The sequence below is a fragment of the Eutrema salsugineum genome, unplaced genomic scaffold (genome assembly GCF_000478725.1).
Source record: "Eutrema salsugineum unplaced genomic scaffold, Eutsalg1_0 scaffold_16, whole genome shotgun sequence".
NCBI classification, from domain to species: Eukaryota; Viridiplantae; Streptophyta; class Magnoliopsida; order Brassicales; family Brassicaceae; genus Eutrema; species Eutrema salsugineum.
Window position 1 is genome coordinate 2577329 of NW_006256858.1, and position 19021 is coordinate 2596349.

The 19021-nt window shown below is 37.2% G+C and overlaps 5 protein-coding genes across 5 annotated transcripts; all 5 read left to right on the forward strand.

Annotated features, from left to right (window-relative positions):
- Nucleotides 1-365: 365 nt before the first annotated feature.
- Nucleotides 366-2569, forward strand: LOC18021078 (UPF0481 protein At3g47200). The gene is made up of 3 exons (XM_006403989.2): nt 366-1096; nt 1215-1681; nt 2032-2569. The coding sequence occupies exons 1-3, from the start codon at nt 366-368 to the stop codon at nt 2475-2477; spliced, it is 1644 nt and encodes a 547-aa protein (XP_006404052.2). The 3' UTR covers nt 2478-2569.
- A 2732-nt stretch (nt 2570-5301) lies between these two features.
- On the forward strand, nt 5302-7720 carry LOC18021079 (UPF0481 protein At3g47200). Its single transcript, XM_006403990.1, has 3 exons — nt 5302-6071; nt 6401-6939; nt 7296-7720. The coding sequence occupies exons 1-3, from the start codon at nt 5302-5304 to the stop codon at nt 7718-7720; spliced, it is 1734 nt and encodes a 577-aa protein (XP_006404053.1).
- A 761-nt stretch (nt 7721-8481) lies between these two features.
- LOC18021080 (UPF0481 protein At3g47200) lies at nt 8482-10691 on the forward strand. Its single transcript, XM_006403991.1, has 3 exons — nt 8482-9200; nt 9338-9864; nt 10267-10691. The coding sequence occupies exons 1-3, from the start codon at nt 8482-8484 to the stop codon at nt 10689-10691; spliced, it is 1671 nt and encodes a 556-aa protein (XP_006404054.1).
- A 1344-nt stretch (nt 10692-12035) lies between these two features.
- LOC18021081 (UPF0481 protein At3g47200) lies at nt 12036-14418 on the forward strand. Its single transcript, XM_006403992.2, has 3 exons — nt 12036-12756; nt 12875-13401; nt 13883-14418. Exons 1-3 carry the CDS (start codon nt 12107-12109, stop codon nt 14305-14307), a joined length of 1602 nt encoding a protein of 533 aa, XP_006404055.1. The 5' UTR covers nt 12036-12106; the 3' UTR covers nt 14308-14418.
- A 438-nt stretch (nt 14419-14856) lies between these two features.
- Nucleotides 14857-18849, forward strand: LOC18021082 (phosphatidylinositol 3,4,5-trisphosphate 3-phosphatase and protein-tyrosine-phosphatase PTEN2B). Its single transcript, XM_006403993.2, has 13 exons — nt 14857-14993; nt 15460-16078; nt 16332-16433; nt 16530-16586; nt 16760-16825; nt 16947-17123; nt 17213-17299; nt 17382-17446; nt 17534-17610; nt 17688-17734; nt 17840-17970; nt 18056-18125; nt 18215-18849. The coding sequence occupies exons 2-13, from the start codon at nt 15503-15505 to the stop codon at nt 18680-18682; spliced, it is 1923 nt and encodes a 640-aa protein (XP_006404056.1). The 5' UTR covers nt 14857-14993; nt 15460-15502; the 3' UTR covers nt 18683-18849.
- Nucleotides 18850-19021: the final 172 nt, after the last annotated feature.

Below are 19021 nucleotides of genomic sequence, written 5' to 3' on the forward strand. Positions count from 1 at the left end.
CCTTTACAAGAGTCAAAAGGGATATTTCATCTAACTGTAGTATTAGTATATAACAAGAATTAAAAATTAAGTATCTTTCAATGAAGTTTGACATTTACAATCTCACTCGTTTAATATACTATAGTATAACAATCATTTATGATGATGATATATAGACTTGTCACTTGATAGTCTTTGTTTTTATCAAAGTACGTAGAAAGTACGTAGTCTTTTTATATGAAAGTTGTAGGACCAAAATAAAATATAAAAATACAAACACATGGCCAGATCGTGTAGCTTTAAATGTTACGCCTTCGCTGATTCAGCCAAGTATTCCTCTCTCGCTCTCTCGCTCTCTCTCTCGCCAAAAAGCTTCAACCAACGAAATGGAGAATCCAACGCCACCAGAGAAGCCACGACCGAAGCCACCAGAGAAGCCACCACCGAAGCCACTTTTCAGGGGATTAAGGCTTACCGGGCAACATGTCAAAAGTGGAGGATACGACAAAGACAAGTTGAAAATGTTCCTCCGAAGACTCAAAGCCGAAAACCAAGAATCCGAACCGGATAATAATCAAGATCCTAAAACCCGCCCTTTGCCCAAAACTACCAGACCTGGTCAAGACCAAAACTTGCACAACAGTTTCAAACCTGGCACGGTCGAGGTGGTCAAAGGGAGCGGGAGCGGGACCGCACGACGTGATTGGGTGATCTCGATAAAAGACAAGCTCGATCAAGCAAACAGAGACGATGACAGAACTAGCAGAGGCGAGCTCTGTATCTACAAAGTTCAACATTACCTTCACGAGAAGGACAACAAGTCGTATTTCCCTCAAACTGTCTCGATTGGTCCGTACCACCATGGGGAAGAGCAAACCCGGTCCATGGAGTGCCACAAATGGCGTGCGCTTAATAAGGTCTTGAAACGTACGAAGCAAGGCATTGAAGTGTTTCTTGACGCCATGGCAGAGCTCGAGGAAAAGGCTCGTGCTTGCTATGAAGGTCCCATTAGTTTGAACAGTGCCGTGTTCACACAAATGCCTCTTCTCGATGGTTGTTTTATCCTCGAGCTCCTCAGAGGAGTGGCAGGAGGCGATGAAGGATTCTTGGAACTCAAGTAATCTTGATTCAGTTTTCTGGTTATCTCATATTCTTGCTAAACCGGTCTGATTTCAGATCCAGTCATCTAAATTTGCTGATCTTGATTGATTTGTTTATTTTCGGATGTTATGCAGATACGATCGCAACGATCCAGTTTTTGCGATGAGAGGATCGATGCATTCGATTCAACGTGACATGATAATGCTGGAAAACCAACTTCCTTTGTTCGTACTTAACCGGCTCTTTGAGCTACAGAACCAAACCGGTTCAGTGGCGCAACTAGTAGTCCGGTTCTTTGACCCATTAATGCCAACGGCCGAGATAAATGCATCATCCATTGACCCATCCGGCTTAGGCGAATTGCACTGTCTCGATGTTTTCCGGCGAAGTCTTCTCTACCCTAGACAGGAGCCCAAGTCGTCAGGAAATACATTAAAATGGGGTTCGCGCGTGGCCGACAAACGCCTACAACAAATAGTACCTACCGTGACCGAACTAAAAGCTGCCGGTTTTCAGTTCAAGAGAAGAGAAACCGACCGGTTTTGGGATATTAAATTCAACAACGGTTATCTAGAGATACCTAGTCTTCATATCCATGACGGTAAACTAAATCTTCTATTATCCTTTTTTTTTGTTATATTATTTTCCTATCTCTTATTATTATTGAAATCTTGCATTTATACACTTGTTTAGTCCTCTCTATGCATTGATAATGACTACATATGTTAGGAATCATATGTGTGATATGTAGTTCCAGAAAAGTATGTTATCTTTTTTGTAGGTGACAAAATCAATTGTGTATATATGTCAGGTTTACAATCGCTTTATCTATAAATATCAAGTTTCTAAATTAGAAAATGAAACAAATGCTCCGTTAGTTTTTTCTTTAAATAGAATCCAAATATTCTTCAAACTTACAAGCCTACACCACCTCTCCATTTTTGCTTGTAGGTACCAAATCTCTCTTTTTGAATCTCATAGCTTTCGAGCAGTGCCACACCGACTCGAGCAACGACATAACATCCTACATAATTTTTATGGACAATTTAATAGATTCTCCTGAAGATATTGGTTACTTGCATCACCGTGGTATCATCGAACACTCGCTAGGGGAAAATTCTGAGGTTGCGAATGTGTTCAACCAGTTATGTCAGGAAGTGGTTTTCAACACCAATGATATATATTTGTCTCAATTGTTGACTGAGGTTCTTCAATGTTATCACCAGAACTGGTTCAGGAAGTGGAATGCTTGGAAGTCGACTTTGAACCACAAGTACTTCGATAACCCTTGGGCATATTGCTCTTTCTCCGCAGCAGTTATTTTGCTGATTCTCACATTATCTCAAACTTTCTTTGCTGCTTATGATTATTTTAAGCCAGATTCTGAATCTTCATGATTACTATTATGTGGTTTTCTATTTCGTTGTATTTTGGAATGCTTGATTTCTGTGACATGTTGTATTTTCTTCGTATCAAAATAAAAAGTTTGCATTGTAATATTTGGGTTTGAAAGAATTATTTTATCAAAATAAGCTTATATTCGAGTTTTGAGAATACAGTATACTTGGTCTTTAATTAACTATCTTCTTCCACAAATTATTTCCAATATCTTTAATTGTCATGCGGACCTTGGACGAACAAATAAAATTCAGCAAACTCTCATGGTCATGGCCATAGTATTATTTGAGACCAGCGCCAGGATTAGAGATGGCTGAATTTTGGAACTCTATATATATCGTAATAAATGAAGAAGTATATACAGAATCATCTAACACGGTTTGGGTACATGATACATGTTCGTAGATCCCCTATACTTGGGTACTAGCTATGTCAACACTATTTTTGGTTGGTCAAATTTTTTTATAAGATCTTGAATAATTAAATCTTAAGATACTATATATATATATGAGTTTATATATCATGTAGTCTTTTTATAAGAGCAACTCATCAGTTTTACGAGAGTGGTGAGGTCGTGCCATGTGCCGAGTTTCCGTTCATTTCGATTTATTACATCTTAGTTACTAGTTAGTTGGATTGATCTTCCCCGACGTTATTTTGAGTAGCACTAGGGGTAGGGGATGTCACACGAACTTTCGATCGATACATTTATGGTCAACTAATGAACAAAGCTGTCTATAGGCCACAATTATATCGTTGAAATTAATAAAATATGATAATAACTAGGGATATATACTAGTTGTAATAACTTAAATAAAACTTTTTTTTCTTAAAAACAAAATCTCAAGTTTATAGTTAATTCTTATTATTTGTAATACCACATATAAAAACAAAATAACATGTGGCCTATAGATTTTTAGTTTCTTTCTTTAGATTATAGGAATAACTTATGTCATTAAAAATTTTTAGATTTTGTTTTATATAACTTTTTCTATGAAAAAATAAATAAAATAAAATGTTGTTTTGTGCTTGAGTTTAAATTTATAGTAATACCCGTATTTAGAAGAGTATATATGATAATATGAACGACTTGAAGAGCCCTTAGACTACGTAATTATATATTCCGATTCGGCCCCATAAACATTCTAAGCTCTCTCCTAGAATCCCCTCATGAGTTGACACCACGTGGTTGTAGTGACGAGATCATATTTCAAAGTTATACATGAAACCTCTCATGTTCTACGTGGCCTTCTCCATGTATATTCCTCGGACATAAGGGCTTTTCCTCGACGTCGACGATGACAAGCCTTGGCAAAGACGGCACGGCGCTTTGCCTCTACTATACCGCCTACTCCTAAGCGTTCTAATGCTCGACTCTCAAAGTCTCGCTCGCACCCGCTTCCAACATTCTTACGAAGACGGGAGTGACGAGAATGCATGAAGCCAGAGCAAGCGGCATGGTAGTTAGATTATTATCGACGAGAATAGTTTTCAAAAAGTATTACAGAAGAGCTTTTGACAATTAACCTAACTAACCAACTTTAAACCAAATTTTGACGTTATACATAAAATTTGATTGAAAGTTTGGGTATCTTTCTTATATAAATAGTTTAGCACGCTATATATAGAAGATAGAAAAGATACTTTTTAAGTTAGTAAATGAGCTAGTGACATGAAATGTAAACTATGTACGGAATAAGTGTTACATAGAGGATCAGAGGATGTTAGTCTACAGTAATGAATGTGGGCTAGGTGTTCTATACTAATTAAATTTTATTAAACTTTGCTTGGAGTTAACGATGAAGAAGTTGACTTAGTCTTTTTGGTTTAGTATCCAAAGTTGTACTTAAAACACTCACGTTCGACTTGTCTCCTTCCTTTTTTTTCACTGAAATTTTTTCGTATATAATACAAAGATGAAATATAAAGGTAAGATACGATACTAAGCCTGGAAACATATAATAGGATACTAAAGTCAAAAGTAAAATACTTGAAACACTGAGAAGTCGAAAGAGCACAATAGCCGCGAAACTACAGAACTCAAAAAGTCGACTTGTCTCCTTCCTATATAACTTCTGTATTTTTCCTTTTTTTTACTTTTCCTATATTTTTGACACATTATTAACTATTAATTAGGCCTTTTTGTATTAGTTTTAACCGAAAAATATTACAGAAGAGCTTTTAGTTACTTTTAACATTTTACAGTGGTATAATCATTTATATTTTATATGGTGGTATAATATTTTTATTTTAATTAACAGACGCAACTAAAATTTTTAGAAAACAACATTTATTATGCTCCATACTAAATATTTGTCTAGATCTGTCATTGATAACAGCTGTATAGGTTTGGTTGAGAAGAGACATTTAAAAATGCTAGTATAAACTTGCTATTCTGTTAGCGTAATGAAAAAAAAATATGTTTATTAATAAGACTTTGGATATTTGAAATCTCAGTCCGTTGAGTACAAATCTTTTCTTCTTAAAAAGAGTTTGAATGTTACAATATCTCGCTTCATTGAAATATATACTATATTACGATAATCTGTCACAAGACTTTTCATAGTTACCAGAAACATGGCCCGTCAACGCATTATAATTTTAACGAAAACAAAATGTATTGATTACAACGTCAGATTTTTTTTTTCTGTTTGTCAGGCTTATAATATATAAACGTGTTTCTGTATAATAATAATGGTTGCTTGTCATTACAGATGTCCATAAATATTAGCAACCAATCAAAAATTTAATTCAGTAGGTACATCTTTGCTCATTTTCTGTCTCAGTCTCAATCTTCTGAAAAAAGCTTCAACCAAAACAAAAATGGTGAATCTTACTCGACAACCACCACCACCACCTCCTCCACCACCCTTCGGGCCCATTACTTCTCGGTTTGCTGGAAATTTTATCCAAAGACTAACTAGAAGTCAACCAATTCCTACTGAACCACCACCGTCATGTTCACGGCCACCGCTGCCACCACGGTCACTACCACCGCCACCACCACCTATTCCACCACCGTCAACACCATTTGGGCCAAGTCTTCCTCTAAGGCATTTAATAATGAGTAGAAGAAGAAAAAAGTTGTACCACAAATACATGTTGACCTGGTACATGCTCACCCTCATGATGCGCCAAAAACTCCAAACAAGAAACAAGAAACCCGAAGAGACACGCGAAGAATGGGTGATTTCGATCAAAGAAAAGATGGATCAAGCACTTAGAGACGACGCAACAACTAGCTGGGACAAGGTCTGTATCTATAGAGTTCCACACTACCTTCAAGAAAACGACAAGAAGTCTTATTTCCCTCAAACTGTCTCTCTTGGTCCGTACCACCATGGCAAGGAACATCTATTGCCCATGGAACATCATAAATGGCGTGGGGTCAATATGGTCATGAAACGCACCAAGCACCACATTGAAATGTATATTGACGCTATGAAAGTGCTTGAGGAGAAGGCTCGTGCTTGTTACGAAGGTCTTCTTTGTTTGAGCAGTAACAAGTTCACAGAAATGATGGTTCTTGATGGTTGTTTTGTTCTTGAGATCTTCAGAGGAGCCAATAACGATAAAGGATTCTTAGAACTGGGGTAAGCTTGAGTCAATTAGGGGTGTTAATCAAACCGGATTTCTGTTCTGTTTTTTTTTTTAATAATATGTAAATTAAACCTATGGTTGACTCGGTTTTGGTGAAATATTTCTTTAATTTTCAAAAAAAAAAAACTTGGATTTAGATCGGGTTTTTTTTTGTTCCGTTCAGTTTTGTTTTATTTTATAAAGAAAATAAACCCATTTTGGTTTGTATGGATTAAACACCATATTTCTGTCTTTAATTTGTCAAGTTATCTCATATATTTGCTAAACCGGTCTGATTTCAGATTATGTCTTTAATGTTTTTTATTTATTTGGTGTTGGGTAGATATGGCCGTAACGATCCGGTCTTCGCGATGAGAGGATCGATGCATTCAATTCAACGTGACATGGTAATGCTGGAAAATCAACTTCCTTTGTTCGTACTCAACCGGTTATTAGAGCTACAACTTGGTGCGCAAAACCAAACCGGTTTAGTGGCGCAATTAGCGATTCGGTTCTTCAACCCGCTAATGCCATCCGATAAGACATCAACCAGAACCGACCAAGCAGAAATCGAAAACTCGCTAGACAAGGATAATAATTTTTTTAACCCAATTGCTGACAAGGACAAGGAAGAGCTACATTGTCTTGATGTTTTCCGTCGAAGTTTGCTCCGGCCTAGTCTAAAACCGGAGCCGAGGTTATCACGAACCAGATGGTCGTGGAAAAAGCGCGTGGCGGACAAGCGCCAGCAACAGTTAATACACTGCGTGACGGATCTAAGAGAGGCCGGTATTAAATTCAAGAGAAGAGAAACCGACCGGTTTTGGGATGTTAAGTTCAAAAACGGTTATCTGGAGATACCCAAACTACTTATCCATGATGGTAAGTTCACGTTTTCGCTTTTTCTTATTTTCTAGTTCATTGCCCACATGTTCTTTTCAAAATCTAATTTTTACACCTATATCTTATAAGTTTTGATAAATAACATATTACTTAGAAACCCCAACGTGATATATCCATAATCTCTTTGCATGTAAATTAAATGGTTTTTCTAATCATATTTTACAATACAATGTGAATTATTTTCTACTTCAATCCTTCTCCAATAATCTGTCATCAAATTATTCCCTATTTGACCAATTCGGAATGACTAAGAAAATGGATCTTTTTTAGAGAACTCCCATAATTCCTTAAAACTTACAAAATCACACTATGATCTTCTCTCGTATTTATTGTAGGTACCAAATCTCTCTTCTCGAATCTCATAGCTTTTGAACAATGCCATATCGACTCAAACAACGACATAACATCCTACATCATCTTCATGGACAATTTAATAGATTCTGCTGAAGATGTTAGCTATTTGCACTACTGTGGTATCATTGAACACTGGTTAGGAAATGATTCTGAAGTTGCGGATTTGTTCAACCGGCTATGTCAAGAAGTGGCTTTCGACCTTCAAAATAGTTATTTATCTGAATTGTCGAATAAGGTTAACCGTAATTATAGCCGAAAGTGGAATGCTGTGAAAGCGACCTTGAAGCACAAGTATTTCAATAATCCTTGGGCATATTTCTCTTTCTTTGCAGCAGTTATTCTGCTAATTCTCACATTATTTCAGAGTTTTTTCACCGCCTATGCTTATTTCAAACCACCTTCTTAATACTTTTTGTTCAACTTGGAATGTTTGTATCCTCCTCTTCACTCTGTTTTTTTTTTTTTAATTGCATTCCAATTAAATATTGATTTCACTTTTCTTTGAAGCCATATGTCAAAAATAGATTTTGATTTCACTTATGTTTTTTTTATAATTGTGACCCTAGGTTATGTTGTACTTAATTAACAAAAAAATGATTTTTGGTGTACTTTATTATTGTAAAGAAAGAAACATTTTTTTTTGTCAACAGAAAGAAACATTTTACTTTATGATGTTGTTGGTTTCTTACAACATCATCATCAATAAAGTTCTTTGGTATTAGTGTACTACATATTATGATCTACCATTCGATGAACGAATCTAAGTACATGCACACGAAGCATATAGGATCAAAAGAACTATTTTACAAAATTATTATAACAGAGTTCTACCGGCCCGCAACACAATATGAGAGATGCAAAAGTTGCATATTGACTAGGAGCATTAGACAACAGGTCCTATTTCGCAACTGATTTTCTAAGTTTTTTTTTTATGCTGTGGCTAGTATTTGTGTATTTTTATAAGAGTTTGTAGAACAAAAACAAATCAAACGTGGCTAGTCATGGCGTTAACCAGCAAATGGAAAGTTTTTCATACTTATAAATAATGTATGTGTATGATTAGACGTCTACATATGTATATTCAGACAGTTCTATTGTATGTTAGCACATCTTTGCTTTTGACATTTGACATTTTTTCTCTCTTAATTTTTTGAAATCGCTTCAACAATGGTGCGCATTCTTACTTTACCACCACCACCGCCACCGCCACCATCATTTAGATCGATTCCTCCTCGCCGGTATTTCTTCAAAAGAAAAAGCAGAAATCCACCACCACCACCACCGCCACTACCATCATTTGAACCGGTTCTTCCTTGGCGAAATTTTGTCAAAAGAAGAAAATTTAATCCACCATTGCCGTCTTTAACCAACAAAGGCATATCTTCGTTCCATAAAGACATGTTAACCTGGTACTTTCTCACCCTCTTGATGCGCCAAAAAATCCATACCCGAAACCGGGAACCTGAAGAGACTCGAGAAGAATGGGTGATTTCGATTAAAGAAAAGATGGAACAAGCACTTAGAGAAGACGCCACAACTAGCTGGGAAAGGCTATGTATCTATAGAGTTCCACATTACCTTCAAGAAAACGACAACAAGTCCTACTTCCCTCAGACCGTCTCGCTTGGTCCATACCACCATGGCAAGGAACATCTCTTGCCTATGGACCGTCACAAGTGGCGGGCAGTCAATATGGTCATGGCACGCACCAAGCAAGGCATCGAAATGTATATTGATGCCATGAAAGAGCTCGAAGAGAGGGCTCGTGCTTGCTACGAAGGTCCCATTGGTTTGAGTAGTAACAAGTTCACGGAAATGTTGGTTCTTGATGGTTGTTTTGTTCTTGAACTATTCAGAGGAGCCGCTGAAGGATTCTCGGAACTAGGGTAAGCGAGACTCAATTTTTGTTTTATTTTAGTTATCTCATATACATTCTAAACCGGTTAGATTTTTATATCCGGTATTCTAAGTTTTGACTTTGATTTTTTCTTGCGACATTTTTTTTGGGTGTTTGGACGTATAGATACGATCGTAACGATCCAGTTTTCGCTATGAGGGGATCAATGCATTCGATTCAACGTGACATGGTGATGCTGGAAAATCAACTTCCCTTGTTTGTTCTCAACCGGTTATTAGAGATACAGCTTGGTCCACGGAACCAAACCGGTTTAGTGGCGCAGTTAGCAGTTCGGTTCTTCGACCCACTAATGCCAACAGACGAACCGTTGACCAAAACCGATCTCGAAAAACCGATGGGAAAAGATAAATTCTTTAACCCAATTTCTGACAAGGACACAGAAGAGTTGCACTGTCTGGATGTTTTCCGTCGAAATCTGCTCCGGCCTAGTACAAAACCTGAGCCGAGGTTGTCACGAAGGAGATGGTCGTGGAAAACACGTGTGGCGGATAAGCGCCAACAACAACTCATACATTGCGTGACGGAACTAAGAGAGGCCGGTATAAAATTCAAGGCAAGAAAAACCGACCGGTTTTGGGATATAAGATTCAAAAATGGTTATCTGGAGATACCCAAACTACTTATCCATGACGGTAATTGAGTTGACAATTCTTTTCTCTCTTTTTTCAACAATATGCATTCTAATGGATTTAAATTTTGATGCATGGTAACACATTAGATCCCTTTTTCCGTGCGTTACACTACTATAAACAATAGACTACATGTCATGCATGGTCTGATCGAGTTCACATTTTAAATCGTATTTTACCATTTTAAATCGTATTTTACACATACTTCTCGTTTAAACATTCTAACTGGATCTATCTTTATTCTATAAAAAATCCAAACAAAATTTGGTGACATAATATTTTGGTTTTGTGTTGAAGTTGCTAAAGTAAAGTCATAGTCATCAATTAGTCCCTAATTCACTTTTTTTTTAATAGCCAATAACTCCTTAAACTTACAAAAACACCATCACCTTGTGTTTCTTGTAGGTACCAAATCTCTCTTCTCGAATCTTATAGCTTTCGAACAGTGCCATATCGACTCGAGCAACGACATAACATCCTACATTATCTTCATGGATAATCTAATAGATTCTCCACAAGATGTTAGCTATCTGCATTACTGTGGTATTATCGAGCACTGGCTAGGAAGTGACTCTGAAGTTGCGGATTTGTTCAACCGGCTATGTCAAGAAGTAGCTTTTGACCCTCAAAATAGCTATTTATCTCAATTGTCAAACAAGGTCGACCGTAATTATAGCCGAAAGTGGAATGTTCTAAAGGCGATCTTGAAACACAAGTACTTCAACAATCCTTGGGCATATTTCTCTTTCTTTGCTGCACTTGTCCTGCTATTTCTCACGTTATTTCAGAGTTTTTTTAGTGCATATCCTTATTTTAGGCCACCTACTTAAGTTTCATTAGTATTCCACAGTTTATTTCGTTCAACTCGGAATGTTTGCATTTTTTGTTTTTGCCGACATTATGTATTTTTCTTCACAGTATGCTTGAAGTAAAATAAAAAAACTTGACTATACTATCTTTTGGAAGCCATAGGTTCGAACAAGGGAAGAATGTTCAATCCAATTTTGTTGTATTTATTTTTTGTCATCCTCAAGTTTAACTGACTTTGTTATTAAAGGAGAACAAAAATGATTTTGTGATCTCCACTATAAAATGAAATTTGTTTTAATTTAATATTATAATATTGTTTATTGTTTTGGAAAAAAAATGCCGAGGTTGTTTGTCTACTAGATGATAAATCTCATATGAACGGAAAACAGACACGATAATCTGGAAAGTGGAAACGTCAGTGTAAATGTTTCCGAAATTCAAAATTTAATAACAGAAAAAACGGAAGACTATCATAAATAAAAAGAAACAAATAAAACGTGTCTCAACCAATAGATTTAAAGTTTGTTAAACCAAACATCATTTATAAGGAAATTGGTGAGGTCGTGCCATGTTCCTCACTAGCTGTGTGTAATGGACATGTTTTTTTTTTGGTAATGGACATGTTCCTCTGTGTAATGGACGTGTTCCGTTATGCTCTTACCATTTTTTAAAACTCTTTCCTACCATTACCAATAATTTGTAGTGAACAGATTTGACAAAAAAAAATATCCTAATGCATACCACAAGATCAATAACCGTGATGTAGTCAACACCAAGTGGGACATAAATACCAAAGAAGAGTTTTTGTTGTATAATTTTTATCTTTAAAATTTCCCTGATTTGACAAAGATACCTTATCTCATCTTCAACGACTTGCATGTATATGAGTTCATTTCTAGTAGGTTGAGAACTTGCCTTGATTTTTCCATTTGGTCCGTACAGACTCATAATGCTATTACATGCTCGTAATAATCGGATACTGGATTAAATTACCTGCCCCGGATAATATCCGACTAGTATAATACTAGTTTTATTATACATATTACATTATTCTTTTTATTTTAAATTTTCAAAAGCAGAAAAAAAAATCTTTAGCTGCGTTAGGTGGTTTTGAATCGTTTAATATATCTACTGTAAGTAATAGTCAAAAGGTAAATCTTAGTTGTGTGTGTGTGTTTAGAACTAGTTATGGCTGTTGTTATTTTTCAAAAGATGCATCTAACTATATGGTTGTTGTCATTACAGATCAGTTGGGTCCATAAGTACAATAAGTAACCAATTATAGCTTCAAATCATTTACATATAGTTGCTTCTTTTATTTTCTTTCTTTTGATAAGCACTTCTGATATTTCACAAATACTCTCTTCCTCTTTCTCCCTCTCTCTCTCTCTCTCATTCTCTGAAAAAAGCTTCACCTAACCAAAACAAAAAAAAAATGGTGGCTGTCTTCTACAAAGACATGTTGAGCTGGTACTTACTCACCCTCAAGATCCGCGAAAAACTAGAAATCGAGAACCAAAGAACCGAACCGGTTAATCAAGATCAAAACCTCCCCGGTTTACCCGAAATCACCAGATCCGATCAAGACAAGAACAATCATAACCACGAGCAGACTCCGTCCGAGCCCGATGCAGGTAAGATCGAGGTAACCAAAGAGAGCCCGAGAGAGACACAAGATGATTGGGTGATCTCAATCACAGACAAGCTCGAGCAAGCGAATAGAGACGACGACATGACCATCTGGGGAAAGCTCTGCATCTACAGAGTTCCATATTACTTGCAAGAAAACGATAACAAATCGTATTTTCCTCAAACCGTCTCGCTTGGTCCGTACCACCACGGCAAGAAACGGCTCCGGTCTATGGATCGTCACAAATGGCGAGCGGTCAGCAGAATCTTGAAACGCACGAACCAAAACATTCAAATTTATATTGACGCAATGAGAGAGATAGAGGAAAAGGCTCGAGCTTGCTACGAAGGTCCCTTTGGTTTGAGCAGTAACGAATTCATCGAAATGCTTGTTCTTGATGGTTGTTTTGTGCTTGAGCTCTTCAGAGGAGCCGTTGAAGGATTCACTGAACTCGGGTTAGCCTTGGTTTTTAGTTTTTGGTTATATATAATATCCGGTTTCTCAAATCATGACTAAACCGGTCTTGATCATTTTGATTTTTTGAAGTGTTTGCTTCTTAACGTTTTTGTGTAGATATGCACGTAATGACCCGGTTTTTGCGATGAGAGGATCGATGCATTCGATTCAACGTGACATGATAATGCTGGAAAATCAACTTCCTCTGTTCGTGCTAAACCGGTTATTAGAGCTACAGCTCGGTACAAGGAACCAAACCGGTTTAGTGGCGCAATTGGCGATTCGGTTCTTTGATCCACTAATGCCAACGGACGAGCCGTTGACCAAAACTAATAAGTCAAAACTCGAGAACTCACTGGCAAGAGAAGCCTTTGACCCATTCACCGATATGGGGGAATTGCACTGTCTGGATGTTTTCCGGCGAAGTCTGCTCCGGTCTAGTCCTACACCGGAGTCGAGGTTATCGAGAAAGAGATGGACTCGGAATACGCGCGTGGCGGACAAACGCCGGCAACAACTTATACATTGCGTGACGGAACTAAGGGAAGCCGGTATAAAGTTCAGGAGAAGGAAAACCGACCGGTTTTGGGATATTCAATTCAAAAACGGTTATTTAGAGATACCGAGACTTCTCATTCATGATGGTAAGTTAAGGTTTTCCACTCTTTCTATTTTTAAATTCTTGCCCCATACCTTTAGAATTTCATATTTTCATACATCTCTCGTTGATATCATTTTAAATGCACTGGTGAACATTATACAGTATTAGTTAGGATCATAATGTGATATCCAGCCGAATGAAATTAATTTTTCTTTTTATTAAAAAAAAAAAGAAAATAATTCTTTCTTGCTCTTTTACTATCAAAAACTATTTTTGGTATGACAGAGATTAGTTTTGCTCAACTTATCTCCTCATATATCGATTGGCTAAACTTAAGTAAGGAAATGTCATCAATTATTCCCTATTGACTATTTCAGAATGATTTAAGCAATGGGGAATAGTGTTTTATTTTACACAGGCAAAAAGATAAACGAATACATTTTTTTATCAACCGGAATAAATACATTTTTTGGTAATTATATATTCCTTAAACATATAAAAAAACAAAACCCTTTCTTTTGTAGGTACCAAATCACTTTTCTTGAATCTTATAGCTTTCGAGCAATGCCATGTTGACTCGAGCAACGACATAACATCCTACATAATCTTCATGGACAATCTAATAGACTCTCATGAAGATGTTAGCTACTTACACTACTGCGGTATTATTGAACATTGGCTAGGGAGCGATTCCGAAGTTGCGAATTTGTTTAACCGGTTATGTGAAGAAGTTGTTTTTGACACAGAAGATAGTTATTTGTCTCGGTTATCGATTGAGGTTAACCGTTACTACAATCAGAAGTGGAATGCTTGGAGGGCAGCATTGAAACACAAGTACTTCAATAATCCATGGGCTATTGTCTCTTTCTGTGCTGCGGTTATTCTACTAGTCCTCACATTGTCTCAAAGTTTTTATGCTGCATATGCTTATTACAAGCCACCTTCCTAACTTTCATTATTCTTATAGCTTACTTTTTTTCTTATTATTGAAAAGAAATTTTTGTGTTTTCTATATGTATTGAAGCTAAGAACACTGATATTGTAACACCCGGGTTTTGAAAAGCTATGGTATACTTTTTGTCATGAAAGTAAACTTTATAAAAAAATGATTGGCATGATCGCACCTTTTTTTTAATATATATGTTGTTAAATAAACAAAAAAAAAAAACAAAAATATCATTTAAGAAAAAGAATGTGCCGTTAACATTGAATATGACACAAATTATCAATCCTAATGAAACCTTTCTAGTTATAGAAATTAGATCCAAACAAACAAAAAATTCTACGAAAGTTATAATGATGATGAACTACAAAAAATATTTAGTATGTAAATTTGTGTGGGAATTAGATGATATTAACTTTAGTTTAACTTTAGAAAGACCTTGCTTAGATAATATTTAAACTGAGACAAGGCAATTGCTAGGAGTGCATTTTAGCGCAGCAGGCCCATTTTAAAGGCCCAATGTACTATACAAAATATTTCTGACCGGCAAGAGCGGAGACTGATCGTTAATCTCCGCACGTTCATCGGAAATTTCGTACGGTGCTCTGAATCAACCCGAATCTGCTTCCCCCATTGTCTGAATCTCGTCTTCGCTACGAGAAAACTCGAAGTTAAGCATCCCGCATTCTCCGGTAACAATGTCTAGCCTCTTTTTTTGTTTTGTTTTCCCCCTGCGAAATGCTTGTCGAATTTAGAAGTCTAGCTTTTCATTTCACGCCTCTTGATCTCTTTCTGCTAGATGATTTCTATCGTTTTCTGAATTGAGACCTAATTCTAAGACTCCGTCATTGATTTGGCGTTGAGAGATGTGTGAAAATGGATGCGACCGTATCTCGAATTTGCGAACCTATTGGATTATAGCAATGCACCAGTACGGCCTTAGGTTCCTTGTCCTGCGAAGCAATTTTTTCGTCTTCAGAGCTCTTTCAGATTGTTCTAGAAGCGAAATCTGCAAGTAGCTTTAGCTAGACTTTGTTTATGCGCACACAAGCGTGTGTATACATGTTCATATACTACAAATATGGATAATGTGAGGACTGGAGTCGTTTCTGTGTTCTTCCAGTGTTTGATTAAATGAGAACTTTCCTTTGTTATTAGGTTGGTGTTTGCTCGTTAAGTAGGCTGATCATTTTCTGAGTAAATGGAAACTGTTCCTGCTGGCTCTTCATCTCAGTCTCCAGCTATACTAACTGAGAAAGATGTATCCGTTGCTGGTAATTCTGAACCTTCTGAAAAAGATATGGAAGTTGAAGAAGCTCCCGTGAGCTCTGCAGGAGAAACTCATGAAGACTCAATTACTACAGAAGCTTCAATTTCAACAGTTGATATTCAAATACCAGCTATTTCTTCTGGGGCTGAGCCTTCGAGTAAAACAGATGATATAGTTCCATGCCCGCCAGATTCCTCCACACGTGAATCTCCGCCATCTCTATTTTCTTCTTCTGGTCTTTCTTCTTGGGCCAAAAGTTTCAAATTCCCACAGCAAGATCCAAATGCTACAGATTCTGGGATGTCAGCTTTCACAAGATTCACCTCTGAGCTTGGTCTGCATTTGCCAACGAAAGGGTCTGACGAGGTCGGTGACCCACCAAACACACAAGTTGGTGGTGCTCTTGAGTCGCTCACAAAAGTTGTGGTCGATTCATCTCGTGGTGCTGTAAAAGCAATGCAGGTGAAAGCACGCCACATTGTCTCTCAGAACAAAAGGAGATACCAGGTGTGTGTAGTAATCTTGTCTTCCTTCTTGTGTTAGATTCTTGGAACAGTAGTGACGCGCATTAGAGTTTCAGTAACACTACCCTTTTGTAGTGGCTGGTCCAAAATGTTCTCATAATACTAGCAGTTCCATCTGTTTATAGGAGCTTTTCATGCTGTCTAATGTAATGCATCCGCTAGATTCTAGTATATATAAGGGCCTGGATTGGTATCACTTACATATCTGTTTTACATGGTACGTGGTCTTGCTTCAGGAGGGGGAATTTGATTTGGACATGACATATATAACCGAGAATATAATCGCGATGGGGTTCCCAGCTGGTGATATAAGCTCTGGGCTCTTCGGATTTTTCGAGGTACACAAGCTTGTCCTGGTCTGAAATATAAGTTCCCCAGCTAGTTCTTTTTCTTCTTTCTCCCTTGAGTTTCTCATTGGCAAATGTCATATACAGGGACTATATCGCAATCACATGGAAGAGGTGATCAAATTTTTTGAAACTCATCACAAGGTAATCATTGACATAGACTGGAAGCCTCTTAAACCGTTCCCGACACTCCACCAATTCTTATATGATTCATACCAGTTCGATTTGATTAGACACTGCAGCCCAGATAAAGTATGGCTTATGTTTGATCGTGTCGGTGCACGCCAGATCTCTAAACCTTGTTGATAAATATGCAGGACAAATATAAGGTCTACAACCTTTGTTCAGAGAGATTGTACGACGCTTCAAGATTTGAGGGGAAGGTATATACTCACTTGCTATCTTAGGCCATACAGTTTCTGTCGTTGTCTTGTTTTCAAACCTAGTGTTTATAGACCTCTTATAGCGTTTGCTTGATAACATGTCTGATTTCCGTTATTTCAGGTTGCATCTTTCCCATTTGATGACCATAATTGTCCTCCAATTCAACTAATACCATCATTTTGTCAAAGTGCATACACATGGCTGAAGGAAGACATCCAAAATGTAGTGGTAGTTCATTGTAAAGCCGGAATGGCAAGAACCGGACTAATGATTTGCTGTCTTCTTCTATATCTCAAGGTGAGACTTAAAAGCAAAGTCTTGGCCGATGCACACATTCCTTCTCTGTAAGACTCCTGTGACTGATCTGACTGGTAACTCCATTACAGTTCTTTCCTACAGCTGAGGAAGCGATTGATTACTATAACCAAAAGAGATGTCTCGACGGGAAAGCTCTTGTTCTCCCAAGTCAGCTTGTAAGCCATGAGCTCATAGTTACTATGTTTGCATGTTCAATTCTTCCTCATCATATTAAACGAGCTGACCTGTTTCCTTCAGCGATATGTCAAGTACTACGAACGTATTCAAAATCAATTTGGCGGTAAAGTTCCACTTGAACGAAGGTATGCTTCAGAAATTCCTGAAAAATCAGTTTGTTTGATCGTGGTGATATTCAGTTATCCCTAACCAGTGAACAAACATTTATGTAGATGCATGCTCAGAGGGTTTCGCCTAATAAACTGCCCTTACTGGATTAGACCTGCCATTACCATCTCCAACCATAATGGTACAGAGCTAATTTCTTTTTGTATCTTGTATTTCCGCTTACGTGTGATAGATGCTCTGTTTTCTTCTATCAAACAGATATACTTTTCTCAACAAAGAAACATCAGAAAACCAAGGATTTGGGGGTAGGCATTGTTCTCTCTTCCTCCCTCTATCTTTCTTTCTCGTGTTGTTATTTTCTACATAACAAATATTTGTTTGACATAGAAACCTGCTTTTGTGTGCTGTAGCCTGAAGATTTTTGGATAAAGGCACCGAAAAAAGGAGTTGTTGTCTTTGCAATACCTGGTGAAGCTGGTCTAACAGAATTAGCCGGCGACTTCAAAATCCACTTTCAAGACAGCGATGGAGATTTCTACTGGTGAACTCTCTTCCTTCACAGTGTCTGCTCACATCTTCCAAAATCGACAACATTTCACTAACTTAACTCTGTTTTCTACACGCAGTTGGCTAAATACTACACTGACTGATAAGAGAACAATGCTGAAAGGTATCGACTTTGATGGCTTTGAAAAGGTAAAACAGAATGAGTTATTAACCTTGATAATCTGAGAAACAGGCCTGCTTGCTTTCCATTAAACTTGATCCTGTTGATGGTATTGCAGCGAAAATTACCTGCACCAGGGTTCCATGTCGAGATTGTAATGATAGAATCCGACAACTCTCAACCAACAAAACCCAAATCTGATTCTTCTTACTCCGCCGAACAACAACCTCAAAGCAGCTCCGGTGCTGATTCAGGCAAAACCGGTAAGTTTAAACAGAACAAAGACGATGATGTATTCTCGGACAGTGATGGGGAAGAGGAAGGAAACTCGAAACACATAGAGTCAAATTCGACTACCGAGAAAACCGTAGGCTCGATGCACACAACTAGTAAACCTCATCAGATCAATGAGCCACAAAAGACCGATGACAATTCTGCAAACAGAAGTGTCACAAGTTCATCGTCCTCTGGTCTTTATAATCCAGTACCGAATGAGTCATTAGCAGTTAGTAATATCAAAGCTATCGCTGCAGACGCATCGGTCTTCTCCTTTGGAGATGAGGAAGAAGACTACGAAAGCGACTGAGCTTCAAATTTCAGGTTTTATCACTTATTATATATACACACAGATTCTGTATTACTTCTGTTTCTATATAGCTTCTAATAAAAAAAACTGTAACAGTTTTATTTAGCGAAAAACAAAACACATGACATTATTAATGTTTTATTGAAATTGCAAATCATAATTCAAAATAACGGTACATTTTTATTACTTCGCAAATGCATTTGTGGTAGGCGATAAGCCTTGTTCGTGCATCTGCATTTGGAATTTTCTACTATATTGATTTTTGCTCCAGCTAATTAATTACCTTCACAAAGGTTATTTTATTAACGTAGTATTATAATACTGTTATAATATACAAGC